General features: G+C 38.5%; 1 protein-coding gene across 1 annotated transcript in view; it reads right to left on the bottom strand.

The window, feature by feature from the left end:
* The window catches only part of LOC148943110 (cysteine dioxygenase type 1-like), a 36222-nt gene that overhangs the window by 8590 nt on the left and 11032 nt on the right, over positions 1–16600 (bottom strand). Inside the window, exon 4 of the mRNA XM_089102017.1 lies at positions 32–176. Coding sequence (XP_088958143.1) covers positions 32–176 — 145 coding nt within the window. The remainder of the gene's footprint in view (positions 1–31; positions 177–16600) is intronic.

Genomic DNA, 16600 nt, shown 5'->3' on the forward strand with positions numbered 1-16600 from the left:
AGGGGATTTTACATTTTTTACTGTGACTTACCGTTAATATAGCATACACCCTCTTTTTCAAGGGTAGTTCTACCCTTCAACTGCATTTCTGTGACATCGGACTTCTCTACTTCGTGTGATAGTTGTGTGTTTTCGGGCCAATCATATCTTGTTTCTATTAGTTTTCCATCAAGCATCTGCAATGAAGAACCGTCACAATAATTTTCTGAATAAGGATAGTTACTAAGAGTGCTCTAAGAAAAAGAAACGACACTAAGAATAAGGGAAGGTGAAGAAGTGATGTCGGGTTCTGCTACATTTACTGCTACAACTTCAATTGCAACTAATTTTAGGGCTAAGAGCATTGAGATGAAAACCAAGAAATATATAAGTATACAGGTTATCAAAAGGACATATCAGCAATGTCATAACAATGGTTAATTATATTAAGTTGAAACTTCCAGGACTTCATGAGAGAGATGTTCAACTGACCAATAGGCAATAGGTTGATACTACTGCTGCTAGTAGCACTATGGCTATTCAGTGCTATTACTAGTAATATCAATATTACTACTGTAACTACTATTACAACTATGCCTAAGGGCATGAAGGTGAAATCTTAAAGAAATTTTGAGGGGGAGGGGGAGGATGAACTGAATCAGAACAAGCCCTCTGTATGCGAGTTGTCAAAAGGGTGTAACATCAATATCTTAGGAACAACAAGGCCGTACACAGGATTTTCTTTCGGAGGGGGTTTTACTAAAAAAAAATCGGGAGGGGGGTTACACAAAAAAAAACTTAAAAAACGCATACAAAATTTATTTGTATACATTTTTGTTACGTCTTTACGAGTCAGACAAACATTTGGGGGGGGGGGGGGGTTCAAACCCCCTTATTCAAAACTAAAAGTGCTGGTGCCCTTTTTAAGAGTAACAAGAGATTGGAGGGCAAGCAGCCTTTCTTTCAAGCCCGTTCAGTTTCCAAACGCATACAGTCAAAACTTTGAGACAGCCATTTTGTTCAGTATAGTAGAAAGGTCCAGCAACTATGTCTAGAGATATTAGAAATGTCAACCCACCACAATTATGCAATTGACCCATTATGCTTTAAAACTAAAATAAACAAAAAGGCATTGTAGCTATGGTTGCAAATAACATACCTCAGCAATATATCGAGAACGACTGGGGGTATTAAGTTGAAACTTTTGGGGGTACTAGGCCTACTATTAATACTTCTGCTCTTACAATTTAAATAAATGAAAAGAGTGTAAATGTATCCAGGTTGTCAAAGAGCAAATATAGAATCTTTTGGGACTGATATTAAGTTTTATTTTTCACGTAAACTTCAAGAACTTCAACATTTATTTAAAAAATACTGTTTTTGTCAGGCTCAACAATTGTTGAAAAATTTTCTCCAACATACAAATAGCAACCCATACTATGGATTCTTATAGGCTAGAAAATAACTGAAAAGATATACAATATTGTTTTTTCCCATGAAAAAGACTATGTCAATAGAAAACGAACAGATATTAATTTTAAAAACTTTTCCACAAATCAAGTTTTCCAAAGAAAATTAAAGAGCTCCATTGAGCCAAGAATGAGCAAAAATAAAGTCAAATAATCTTCGAAGCGTAAAATTACCACAAATTACTACCAATAAATAAATGAAACTCAAAACGAACAGAAATTTCAATAAATAGCAGAGTCAAACTCAAAACAGGCAAAACTTGACATGAGTATGGCTGATAACCCCCATGCCTTCTCAAGACTAGAACACAATTCGCGCTTTACTGAAAACAAAACAGGTTTGAATTGTTTTCAGTTTTCATACTTCCATAAATAAAAAAAATATTAAAACTTTAAGGAACAAATATCAGTATATGTCAATTAAACAAACAATCCTCAGTCATTTGTAGTAGAGATGACCCTATAACTCCCACCGGGGCTCCTAATTTGGGCATAGAACCACGTGGTTTATGGTTTTTGTCAGTGAGAATGAAAAAACAGGAACTTTGTCACTTTTATGGATGTTTTTATGGTTTTTGTCAGTGAGAATGAAAAAACAGGAACTTTCTCACATTGATGTCTGTTTTCTTGGATGGTTATGTGTGTTGGTCGATTTATTTGATGTTTTTCATGGATGTCAACAGTAATTTATGGATTTTGTCAGTGAGAATGAAAAAACAGGAACTTTCTCACTTTGATGGATTATTGAGTCTAATGGGGGCAGGTCAATGACACTTCCTTCTTGTTGTGGCTCGATGCAAATGTTATGATCCAGAAATAGCATTTGTTGTTGTTGCTCGAGCCAAATGTTATGAGTTTCCCGGAAAGAGTTAGATCACGTGTTTTCTTCTCAGCCAATCAGAGGGCTTGCTTACATATTAGCGGCGGAGGGAATATAAGGAAAGGATTTTTGCTATAGTTTTATTAGTCTGTGAACAGAATTCAAAGGAGTGAAAAAGACAGTTTTGACTTCAATCATTTAGATATATATTTGTGACGATGGCGAATGGAATGTTCACAATCTTAGAAGTTGAAAGTGTAGTTGATGATAATAATACAAGAGCACCAAATATTACATTGGAAATCACGAAAGGATTGCGGCTTTGTCTGGAATGGGATGCAGTATATGCAAGATATATGATATCCTTGAGCAAATTTAAAATGGAAGATCAATTATGTTTCGCCGCAAAAGTTGATATAGCACATGTGAATAGACTTCAATGTGCTTTAAGTGCATTAGTGAAACATATCGAAGACAAACTCTATCGCTAATTGTACATGCTTTTCTGGTCAGGGCTAACGAATCAGGGTCAGTCTAGAGTCAGCAGTCAGAGTGAAAGGATTGAAAAATGAATAAATTTGAGAAAGAGAGAATTAGATCAAATCTAGTGTTTATGGAAAAACATTTGATTTTGGATGATGATTTTCTCAAGTTATCTCTCCAACGCTGGATATTCTCACAGGGAACACTTGACAATATAATGAAAACTGATTCTCCCCTATTGGGTTATCGCGTGAAACTTTTAAATGTGATTCAAATGCATATACTCAATTTATTTATATATTAATTGGAACAAGGCGGAATCATATTGTAGATATACTTTTGAAATCATTGACAATGGATTCATTGTAGATGGCTCCTCCTTCGAAAGAGGTAGCGTCACAGAGTTACTCCTCTCCCCTTTCCTCCACTTTGAATTTATCGAGCGAAGACGATCAGTTTCGTTTTAGCTGTGAGAGAGTTGACATCGGAAACCAAAAAATGTTCTATATATGTCCATTGTGCATGTACACACTAGGCAGCTGGTCATCATGTGAGAATTGCACAATGATCGATGACTATAGTGAAAAGTGTAAATTATGTAATACTTGCAAATTACATAGAGGCTATGCAGTACAAATTAAAGGATGTAATTTATGTCTTGAGGAGGTGTGTGACTCTCACCCAAGAGGGCACCTGTGCTCCAATTGTCACCATGATAAATGTGATAACTGGGAGAATACTTACCCCGCTATGATTGGAAAGAATCCTAAACGTGATTTTAGTTTATTTCTACGAGATTGGTATCGTCGGGGATTTAAATTATTCTGGGAAGAGGAATCTGGTCTACGATTCAACTGTTGGGGTAACAAGACAATCTGGTTTCTACGTCATCGCTGTGACGACACTGCCTACTATGACTATAAACATAGTGATTTTTATTTGGCAGTTACCGAATGTGATTCTCCACTTGAAAACACTGTATGTGATATTGCTTCAAATAGACAGATTGAAACTCGTGAATTTCATAATATGAATTCAAATAGTATCATTGACTATACAAAGAGATATGACAAGAGTGAAGTTACATTGTACTGCAGAAAATGTGACCCTGACTTTGCAGTCAATCAAGATCAATATACAGTGAATCCAAATGATTTACCAGCATTAGTGGTTCACGACAGTTGCCTATACATCGATGAAGAAATCTAAAAGTGATGATTTAAAGACATTGTTGTATATATACATTTATTAATTAACAAATTCACACACAGTTTTAAAGCACTTTACTCTTTGGGCACTGAAATCAATACTGTATAGGTCTGAGAGAATATTTTCCACTAGAAAGTCATTCAGACGGGGATTGTCACTATAAATGTGGAGAAACTGCTTGTAAGTATAGCCACGACATCGGAACACAAAATATAGCAGCGCGTGGAAGCCGCAGCTTTTAGTCGTTAGATCCTGAACCCTCTTTCAATTTTGAACAATAGTTTTCCCACTGCTCTCAATATAGTTGCTGATGTGGGGTGTGTAGAATGTATAGGGTAGGCCAAGAGGATCAAAAAATTCAATCGTCTTCATTGTTTGATAGATGCACAGCCAATGACCCGTCAGCACAGTCGACGGACTGCTATTAACAAAGATTAAGGTATGGCTGAAGCTGCGAATTTTTCCTAGCTATTCTGAGGCCGGAGAACAGGATTTGTGTTAGTGCATGTAGGTATCTATTTTAAATACACTGATTATTTGACTGGTGTTCGTGGCGCGAAGTATAGTAGGGTGCTACCTTTGGGTGACATTTCCCAATAGGTTTCATATTGATTTAGTGAGATTAGTGCAATACTCTCAGGCAATGGGTCGGCAAATGTACACGCTAAACGCACAGTCCCCGTACGTACTATACTCATATCCTGTGTGCCAGACAAATCCAGTACAATGATACCATGTGTTTTAGCAAACATATCTTCGGTTATACCATTTTCAAATAGTTGCGAATCATGATCTAGGGTTTGCATGGTCAGCTCCTACAATGTTCTATAGGATTTATCAAAAGATAGATTGTAGAGTTGGATACCGTTTACTTTCCACACAAGAGATGAAAGTTCAAACATCTCAAATTCATGTGGGTATCAAGTCCAGGATTCTATTGCACTGGCGCTTTTTACAAACGCCAATGCAAGTTTCGAGGGGATTTCGCCATTGATAAAGGATGAATCGGTGAAGGTGCGTGACCCCATGGCAATATGACGTTGATTGGTGATTGTATGAGGAACAAGTAGTTTAATATTATTCCCAATGGCTCTCAGTTTGTCCACTGCCAAGGCAACTGAACTCCTGACCTGCTGTGTGCCAACCTGGAGCATAGCTGTTGTGAGGAAAAGACTTGAGTTTGGATTGGCAGCAAGTTCTTTTCTCAATATGAAATTGGAGGGTGCAAGCGCTAGTTGTATATTCACTTTAACAATAGGCACAGCCATTGGGGTATATTAAATATTTCATGATATATTTTCCAACTAGATGTAATTCACTAGTTGTAGCATTTTTAAGTGCATCTGTACTATCAGTATTAGTAATATATTCATATCCATTGGAGGCGCCTCTCAATTCCTTGTATGACTTGGGTGTCATCAGCATGAATTGCATATAGTTTGCATAGTTTGAGAGATTGTTGCTTGTGCTCACCAGCGTGCCATTGTTGTAGACACTAATTTGACGAAATAAATTATGTAGTATACAATTTTCATAGGATATCCCATCGGCTCTTTGTAAATCGGCATTTGCAAATCTATAAATGTTGAAGACATGTCCAAAAAGTCGTCTTCATTAGAATAAATTTGAAAGTGGATATTATCGGTGAGGGGTTGTTGTGGATAAAATTGTTCATAGTATCCCTGATTAACACTCGCCTAAACAGTTTCGGTATTTACTATATTAAAATAGGCGGTTATTAAAGGTTGGGAGTCTTTAAATGGTAGCTATAATATTATCAGGGAAGCAATTGAGTTTCAACCTGACAATTCTCGTCATGGGACTTCTTTTTGCGTCACGTTTTGGCTTTTCTTTCTTTTATTTGAAAAGCGGGATGATGTCCTTTGTTTCGGTCATCAGTAGAGACTGATGAGTGATGCATTGTTTCTTGACCTTTTTAAACCTTTACCATTTTGTTTTAATCTCTCGCCAAGGGTTCGCGCATTGGACCTAAAATTTTCCGTAGCACTTTTCTTAAAATCCTTGCCAGAGACCCAATCGTACAGTGTAGAGGATGCAAAGTCTGTCGCAGCCGGTACAATATATTTTCTAGCCAGTGGTAGTGAAGAGCGAAACAGCTTAGCAAACCAACTGCCAAGACCGTAGCCAGACATTGACGAGCGACCCTTGTAATAGTCCATTCCATTGACCTGTTGTCTTGGGCCAAGAGTATTAACATAGCAGTCAATATCAGGACAAGTGAATACCACTTTTCTATTAGACATCTTTCTGTTGAACGATGGGGCGAAAATGACATGTAATCACAGCCAAACCTTTTGAAATTGCTATGGAATCACCCAGTTCAGTTCTTAGTGTTAACTGAGTGAGTTCCAAATAGGAAGTGTTTGCGAGAATATACTGAAGATGCTTTATATTGTAGTGATGAATATGCTCTTGATTGGGTGTTCGTTCAAGAGCTTGTAAGAGGGAATTATTTGAATTTCCAACCCCTGATGTTTCCGAAAATGAGGCATAGTTATATTAAAAAGTGTCTGTAGAGAGTGCAGGCGGGTAGTCAGCAACTTTGAAAAGTGGGTCTTCCTCGTACATACCATTGATTATATTTAGCTTAAAAACGAGATCCTTCTGTTAATTATCATTGAGAATAATCTTTTTGCTGGCAATAGGTGAACTAATGTAGATCTTACCCTCCTCATTTGAATAGTTGAAATGAAAAGCTCCTTTTTTACGAGAGGAAATTCTTTTATTAATAGAACGACATAAATCACTCATGCAGGTGAGTTCCTCGTAGATCATTGTAGAGAGGATCAGAAACACTGGACATGAAAGTCACATAGAAATCATTGGGCATTGTTAATATCTTCAGCACTGACCCAAGAATCAAAATCCGAGTTGTATCCTAGCCAGCGAACAAGCAACTGTTTCTTGCCCCTACGAGTACGACTCTTTAATATCTTTTCAATTTGATAAATTTCACTAGTGTTTCTAACTTTTTGCAGTTCATATTCATAAAAACCGCCGAGAATCTCATCATCTTTGGTGTCTTGTAGTCGATGTGTTGTGGGTTCGGTGTCCAGGATTTTGGACACTTTAAAAAGTTCAGTGCTCCATAAATAATTCCCCTTTTCAAAAATATTGGTGGTTCTATTAATTCGAACAGTATCACCAACATTGAATTTCTTCTTCTTTTTCTTCTCATTGTCAATGGAGTATTGCTTTAGAAAAACATCAAACGTATTCTCCACTGTAACGAACCTCCCGAGGGCTAGAATTGGGCAGAGATCGTTGTGGTCGATGGTTGTATATCTGTATGATTTTATCTAAATCATGAATAAATGCCGGTGTATTTTTCAGTGTAGAATATCTTTAAATTAATAGACGAATAGTTCTTATTAATCGTTCGGCCAATGCAGCCTTTATCGGGCTGTGACTATGATAAAGTGTTGTATTATATTTCAATAGAACCTTTTGCAAATGGGGATTAAAAAAATTCACTACCACGATTCGATTGAATTTTTCTATATGAATCCTGTTCAAGAATGCTTTCAATGGCCCGAACAACTTCAACACCTCTCTTTGACCGTAATGGAATGGTATAGGCATAGTAACTATAGACACTGATGGCCACCAGAATATTTTTGTAGGGTGCATTGTGACGCCGTTGAACTGCATCTAAAGTTAAAAGATCCATTTGCATTATATGCAGAGGGAAAAGGGCTTTAGTTTGTCGATATTGTTTGCCACGAAGCCTATGATTCCGGTGTAATGTGTAACTCGGTTCATTTTCTAGATACTCTTTTGCATTTTTCAATGTGGTGCCGGAGACACCTTTAGAAAGCTTTTTTGAAGAAACTTAAACTCCCCGGTTTACCAATATTTTCCTAGACACCTTTCAGAACTTCATCCATTTTTAACGCAAGCATGTAGTTTAATATCCACTCTCCTTTTGCACTTTGGATGGTGAATCGATTCGTCTTTGCTTTTGACTAGCAGCCACAGGTGTTGTAATATCAATAGTGCTAGCATTTTCATCTATTCAATCTTATTCTGGTGTAAATTGTATTGGTGTTGTTGGAGGACTATATTCTCGTAGTTTGTAAAGAATTTTCATATTACCAATAAGACTTTTGGGGAAGTATGATACACTTAGAAAGGTGTATAGATTATCGTCAAAGGATAATAGTCCTTTACGATTCGTCACCACATCACAAATTAAATCAACTAGATTATAACTTTTTCCCTGAATTATAATTTGTTTCCCTGTGCTGTCGACTTGAACTTGATCACCAGTTTCCAACACGAGATAAGATAATACGTTTTTACTCTGTTCTCGATAGGACAGTGGCAATAGGCTTCCAATTTTCGATACAATCGAATTCAATTCCTCTCCTTTGATTGTGCAGAATCCTGAGATGTTTCCTATTTAGAGGGATCGACGGCGACGGGTCTCTCACGATAAGGTTTATGTTTGTCCATACGACGCAATGCATCTTGGAGTAAAAGCAGTTTTTTGTCATCGGCAATATTCTCGTCATTAATGAATTTGCTTAGATTATCTTCAAAATGTTCAACGGGCGAGAGGACAAGTTCAAATGGTGTCAATTTATAGGGTTTTGCCATCTAGAGAAAACTGTTCACAAGCCCTGCGATTGTCGGCAGTAAGTGTGAAAAGACGAATGTCCGCCTGAAGGCGCCGTTTTCTTGTCAAATTTTTTGCCGTTTACTTAAACTCCCTGATGCGTACAGTTGAACGTTTCTTGTGTGCCCTTTGTATAACGAATTACTGCAATTTTAAATCGCTCTAAGTCAAATTTAAACAAAGTTAAGATATTAGATTAATGAAATCATTGTCAACCCCATGTTTGAGTATGGCCTTCCTAAGCAAGGGTTTTGAAGTGCTTAAAACGGAAAATAAATGCCGTTGTTCGTGTAGTTTTTTCAGTGTCATGATAGCGACTAATAGCCTTTTCTACTGTTCAACGGAAGATAAACTGTAATTTCATTGTCGAAAATGTCGGTGACTACACGAAGATCCTCGGGCGTGCTCTGATTAAGATCCAGCAAAATGTACCCGTTGGGATTGCTTGTCGCCTGTGTGTAAGCTGAAAAAATAATTTTTGGAGTGCTGGGGTATATTTGTTTATTGAGTTTTTTGAATTAGCTATAAAAACGAACGACTCGATAGATAATATAGATAGTACAATTCAAAGCAAGGGTTCAAATAAATTTGCTCTGATGAAACAGATTGTGTAGAACCATGCTTATGGAAATGTTCTCTTTGTGGGAGCGAACAGTGAACAGTTGTAGAATTTCCTCTGAGAACTGTTCAATGGATTCAGCCAAATCATCAATAATCAGTCACGAGTTCGGTTCAATACTATTGAAAACATCAAGTCCCCGTATGAATTGTATTGGTATGGATGTGTCAATAGCTTTTATTTTATCATAGGACTCCTGCCAAATACTATAGCAATAGTAGATTTTTTTCCGGTTCTCCAAAAACATTTTATCGCAATTTTGAATTATTTTAGCTAAAAGTGTTGTTTTCCCAAACATTGAGGGACCACACAGAAACGATCTGAAGGGTGTTTTAAATTGATACATGCTGTTGACAACATTCGGACTATGACTAACTGTAAACCATATGTGTCCGATGAATAAGTAGTAATTTTCCCATAGATCTATCTATTCAAGAACAACAAAAAAACAATATTTCATGGCAACATTTATTACGATAATATGAAAACAAATATTTGTTCAAGATGAACAATTGTTCAACAAGAACCTGACAAAATTTCATGGTCAACATGAAAACTCTATTTGTTCAACATGAACAATGATGACACTTTATGTACAATACACACTTATTGTCTTTAAACACTTTTGTCCATCAACAGCACTTTTTGCAGCAAACACTTTTCTGTACAACACTTTTCTGTACAACAACATGAACACTTTTCTGTACAAAAAACACTTGGAACATGAACTAGCACAGTTGAACATTGCAGTGAATTTAAAGGTAGAGCCCCCCCCCCCCGGGAGCCTGCCGCGGGAAGGGCCCCCACCCCCCGGGAGTCACGATGGAAAAACAATAGTTGTCGTCACTGCTACAGGTTAGTGGTTGGGTTAGTTGGGTCAGTGGTGGTGGTTAGTTAGGTTAGTTTATCCAGACCAAGTTGATTGCGATAGTCTACGCATTCAACTCGGTCTGAAATACGATAGTGGCCATGTGGCAGGACACACACCATTCTCGAGCACATAGACTTTGTCAGATATACATGACATTGCATTTTTTCCACTCACAGTATAATTTCTATACTGTAGAGAGCGAATTGCAAGCACTTGTGCTCGTGGCACTAGGCTACTTTCTACACAGTCTCTGTACACGCTCATGTTGAAATTGCTCTTTACAAAGTGTGTAGGCACCCCTTTACATGTCTTCTTTTCATCCCCACTGTGTTTCAACGCAATAAACTTTGGGACCCGGGAACACCCCCCTGGATATCAAATCACTCCCCGTCTCTTATTTTAACATTAATAGCTGGTTGGGGGCTTGACGTTTCACCAACTCGGGGTAGAGGGATGGATTCCAGTTGGTGAAATCCATCCGCGAGCTGATGTGTTCCCCCTTTTCTAAATCACCCAATAAATCTTCAGTCCCATTTACCTTTAACAGCAGAGAATCTGTATCCCCATAGTAAACTTGAACCTCCCCCTACCGTGGCCATTGCACCTTGCACTCATTGTAATAGAACGACAACATGAGCTTTTTTGAAATTTCTAGTACTGAACTACCGCCTGCTATATTCTTGTTCAGTACCACATTTCGCTTTTTCCTGTGTAGAAGAACCATGCCAGCCTCGATGCTCGTGAATGATGTAAAATTGGGATAGGCAATAATTTGTGCACACTCTAGAGGGTCAGTCACAACGTCGCAGTGAGATCTGTTACGTACGCTTTCACACATTTTGCCAAACGCTGAATTTAGAATGAGTTTGTACAATTGCTTTTCCACCTTTGAATTTGCCCAAGCCTTAGAGCGTTTGTCGACAAAAGTGTTGATAAACGTTTTCAAGTATGGCTGCTGATTGAGCTTCAGGACCATATGTATTTTGGTTATCTTGAAACCATTTTTCACCATCTAACGCAAAAGCACATGGTGAACAACAATATTTCCTTTACGGTCCCAATCAGCAATCAGCTTCTGTTTGGAGGGAATCCAATGCATCCCCATATCCTCAACCAATGATCGATTGTAGGGACTCAGCGAGTCCCTGGTCACTGGTCGATTGATACAGGGAAAAACAAAATCTTTGATTGAGTCGTGAAGCGCCAGCGGAATGTGACCGTCAATTTCAAAGAACCATCCTTGTGGCCCATTGTCCTCGACGGTGGTAATGTCGGGAAACTCACAAGGATTCTCAAGCCATTGATAGTTCCCACACGGCAAAGAGTTGTGATATATTGCCAAGGGGTATAACGTTCAGAGGTCTTGCCCAAGAACACCGCATATGACTTCTCGGCAGTTCTTTTTCCACTCGGATCGATTGCCAAGACGGGGTCCCCATAAAAAACATACCCTCCCCTCATTGAAGGCTCTACAAAAAGGTACTGATCTACATCTGTGATTAGGCCTATTTCCTCCCTACTAATTTTTAAAATTAAATCTATCACTAAATGGGGTGTGGAAAAATAGTATCCTATATCTAACCCGAACTCTGAATAGATTTGGTCTGTATTCTTACAGACTATATCCAACAGAGTTAAAACGTCACTGACCAAGTACAGTCTACAATGATCCCACCCATTTTTACAATTCCCCTAAGCCCACACTTCTTCGCAAACTCATACTCCACGGCTGTGCATTCACTGTTAGTCAGTGAATCGTAAAAAGCTTCAATTGGAGGTAGTTTCACCTCGCTTAAGCGAGCGCCAGAACAGTAATAGTCGTATGCGTATACACCTTTGCTGGTTAATAAGTCATACATTTCACTGTCTGGAAAGTGCTGTTTAAGCAAGGGAAAGCTATCAAAATTGTCGCTTTTCTGCGCTTGAATCAATTGACTCAATGCCTTGGGAGAAAAACTAAAGGAATCTAAAAACCTAATTTTATTCCAGCACGTACGTCTATTATCCACTACCTGCCATTTTGGTTCAAGAAGCAACAACTTTTCGGCCGATTTGGGAATAATGTTATAGGTAAATGAATTATCTACCCATGGACTGTCTACTCCCTCTCCCTCCCTGTGCATACGTGCCCGTGCCGGTAAAATAAATTTTAAGTCATAATTAGAATTATGGATAAAAACAGGGATAAGAAACTGTTGGCTAACATTTAAATTACACGATTGATGCGCTACCCCCCTAAAAGTACTCCCCCCAGATGATATTTCCTGCCACAAGTGATCATGGTCTCTGACTTTCCCCCTCTCCCCTCTTTTCCCGGTAGTCCCCTTATCCTCCGCCACAAACTCCCCCGTACAAACCCAACATATTTTTTTATTTTTAATCGCGAGACGATCCTCTGCAGACAACACCATTGGATAATGCGTATTCCTCAAACGAGAAATAGTATCATTAGCCCTGCCACTCAGTATAGTCAATGCCTTGACCATGCATTCATTCTCATACAATGTCTCCACTAGTTCTAACAACCGCATGGTGTTAGAACTGTCTCTTTGCGCATGAGCATAGGACACTGCAATGGCCTGGTGTTCTTTGATACTGTTTTGATATTGGGGATCGTTCACCTCCACTAACTTAGCTTCACAGTCTAAAGATATTTTGTTGCATTCGAGGAGGGTGTTCTGGAAATTTTTAAAGTTTAGAATGGCCGTATCACCAGAAACTGTTTCCACTGTCTGATATCCATGCCGTCTACAGTGTCTCATGTGATTTCGCAACTTTAGTTCAGTCCAAAATCTAGAGAGGCATGTTGGACAGTAGGAACGCGTCCCCCGCCCCTTTTTACCCTCCCCCGGAACGCTACTAATGTCAGTGATCGGATTAAAATGGCCAAATTCGTTCGTTTGACTAGGCGGTTTATATAGTAACCATACTCACTGTTTGAACAAATAAACTGAGGGGCCCCGGTCAGGAAAGACCACCCCCTTCTTTTAAGAGTGAGCTCCATCTTCAAATTCAGTGTCATATTGAATCGCAGTAACGTCAATATTTAAATGGGCATTGGCCTGTTCAAAAACGTCAATCGATCTCAGCGTTACTGGGTGTTTTCCTTCTAGACAAGAAAAATCTACAACGGGGAAATCGGACCCTTCCTTTCCAAGCACGGTCCAATGGTCCAAATTTGTCTTAGTTGCGTTATCTACTAGAGGCTGGAAGATCGACATGATAAAGACGTGCCTGAAGCATTTTCCACCTGTTACAAAACAAATGCGCTGAACGAGGAGATAAGTTCCTAAGTCTGGATTATATTTTAAGACTATACCCTTACCACACTACCCCCCTCTTAAAATTAAATCTTTCTTAATTTTACATATATTTATGCTTAAATTTTCAACAAATAGAACTACAGAGCCACTACCGTTTTCGTTAAAGTTCTCAAGATGCGCGATAATTTGCCCTACCCACTCGCTAAAAACACCCTCAAAATTTTCTAAATTTGGATAAATTACGCGCATCTCGGACTGTATATAATGATAATAAACTTCACTTGTCCCCTCATTTAGATAAAAAACCTTTAAAACGATAGAAACCTTAATTGGATCCCTACCTCCCCATAACTGAATTTGCTTCTCCAGTAGTGCACGAATTTTATCTACATAGGCATGCACAATTTCTACAGGATCAAAAACAAAATTTCCCCCTATAAGTGAATTAAAGGGGTCCCCAAACGTTGCAGTGAAAACAACTATATTATTTAATATTGTATTGTACAATTGAAAGTCGGGAAAAGTTGTAATCTCCTCTTATATAATACCCTCTCCCCCAAATTGTCCGACAATATCTGGAGTATGCTCCACATCGGTGGCTTGAAGTTGAAGTAGGTAATCAGTGGGAGGAGGGTTCCCAGTTAATTCGTTTGTGAAATCCTCTAAAATTTGTAGGGTATTTGGACTCAAGTTCGCCTGCTCAACTATGCTAGGTTCTACATTAAAATAATCAACTAGAATCTCGTCAATATTAGATGGTATTTCAATGGAATTAATGATAACGTGCCAGTCACTGATGGCTGAATTGTCTTGATTGTCAGGAAAGTTCATTGCCACTTCAATGAGTTCTTCCTCTTCTTCACTCGCTGGTGAGTAAGGAACCAATGCTCCAACCTATAAATGAAAAATACTATATTTTCAATCTTTTCAAATGATACCTACTGTTAAAAGTTGGATTATTGTTGCTTAACACATGATTAATAGCATTTGGTTAATTCAACTGAAAGTTCTAACTTAAGATATTTAAAAACTAAAACATCATTTTACATTGAAGGCGCCATTTTGTTCCAAAAAAAGTTTATTTTCAGTGTTCAAATTACCTTTTTGCGGAGTTTTTCGGGCCCGCAGCGCATCCCTGCGGCGCTTCTCTGGCCCGCGGCGCTTCCCACAGCTCTTCCCGATCGGCTCCCAGCCCCCCTTTACATAATGCTCGTCAAAAGTTGAAATATTTCTCTCTAATTCCATACTGGTTCAGTGAACTCACGAGTTTAATTAATGTAAGCCGCGCGAGTGTTCCAATTTCCAGGATTGAACTTCAACAGGTAGGAAAATAACGGGAACCGTTAACTCGCTTTCCCCTCGCTAATATCTTGGCACGATGTAAGGCTCAGTGTAAATAAGAACGCTGGTATGTGACAGATCGATGGAATAATCTCTCTCTTAAAACTATGTGAAATGGCATTCACAGAGTTTCAAAGGTACCTAAAACTATATGTGATGAGACAGCAACAGAGAAAATAGCAAAGATTGGAAAAAAAGAGCGGTTTCTTTGCAATAAAAGTACATTTAGATAGGTAAGAGTGGTGGGGGGGGGCTAATATCTCTGTGACAAGTTTATATTGGAATTGGAAAATGGTTAAAAGAAAAAACATTGGAAGAAATAGATATGTAGGAAAAAAATGCTCACATTTGCATATCCTGGCTGCACTTGGGCGCCAGATGGTCCGGGTAGTGCATGTTGGAGGACGGACGGGTCGATGTCATTAATTTCTCGCGCAGATTGGGCTGAGAGTTGTACAGTAGGAGCTGTGACTTGTGCAGTCGAGCCAAGGGCTTGCACAGATGGCTGCACTTGACGAGGTGGCATTGAGGCTCGATTAAGAGGGGCTTGTATAGATGCGGTATCGATGTCGCTGGCTTGTATAACGGGGTTCTCCACCCTTGTGGCCCATTGTCTTTTCGGTTTTTGACCGCACTGCACTGGGGCTGGCACTGATCGGGCTGCCTCGTCATCTCTCGCTTTCTTTGATGGAGGAGGCGTGCATTCTTCAGTATTTGCGGTACCCATAGCTCTCTTTACAGCTGGAGGGGCTGCAAATTCTTCATAATTTGCCTTAAAGAAGAGAAAAAAATTAGTATCAAAATAATTTCCCCCTTTATTTTAAAGAAGGAGAATTAGTATCCACACTAACCAGAATTTTGTCTACCCCGCCCCCTAAATTTAGGAAAATTAACCCGCCCTAGGTCTACCCTCTCATTGAGTTAATCTTGCGATTTATTCAAGCGAAAGGCATATCTTACTACCTTTTTATTCAAATGTTATAGCTAAAATCACTAAATGTCGAAGAAGCAATTAAGGTAAGAAACAATTATCTTTTCATTTCTATTTTGTCACTATTAAAAGTGCTAACCCCCTCCCCCAACAAAAATCCTGGATTCACGCTCCCCTCCTGGGAATATAGGGGAAACTTTATCGAAAGAAAGCTTGAAATAATCCCGTTTCACTCTTACATAGAATTCCATTGCCCTAAATATTTATCGCTAATTTTGCGGACAAAATTAGCTGTCCAATATTTTCAGACAAACACAGAATTACGTAAAAGCACTGAAAACCTAGTTTGCCTAAAACCAGCTAATGTATAAAAACAGGAAAGGGGTGAGAGCTAATTATAGGCCTCGCACTGGAGTCTTGTGTCAAAACCAGAGCGGGTTAATGGTTAGGTTCGGTTCTTTTTGCGAGAATTTGGTTGTAAAAAACAATGGGGGATGGGGTTAGGTTTTGAGGGTAAAAAGAATATATTTTATGTTTTCCATCGAGTATAAAGATTGTATAGTGATGTTTGTATTGTATGGGGGGGGGGGTATTTATGTGAATATACTGGAGGGTGACCAAGGAAAATAATTTTATTAGAAAATAAAAAAAAAAGGAATTTAACGAAAAGATAATTATTTCTACTTGCAGGAACTTGGTTGTAAAACAATGGGGAGGGGGTTAGGTTTTGAGGGTAAAAAGAATATATTTTATTTTTTCCGAGTATAAAGATTGTATAGTGATGTTTGTATTGTATGGGGGTATTTATGTGAATATAGTGGAGGGTGACCAAGGAAAATAATTTTATTTGAAAATAAAAAAAAACAGGAATTTAACGAAAAGATAATTATTTCTACTTGCAGGAACTTGGTTGTAAAACAATGGGGAGGGGGTTAGGTTTTGAGGGTAAAAAGAATATATTTAATGTTTTCCATCG

This window comes from Artemia sp. Qi Xiang Cuo, chromosome 16 (assembly GCF_049724085.1).
Source record: "Artemia sp. Qi Xiang Cuo chromosome 16, ASM4972408v1, whole genome shotgun sequence".
Lineage (NCBI taxonomy): Eukaryota > Metazoa > Arthropoda > Branchiopoda > Anostraca > Artemiidae > Artemia > Artemia sp. Qi Xiang Cuo.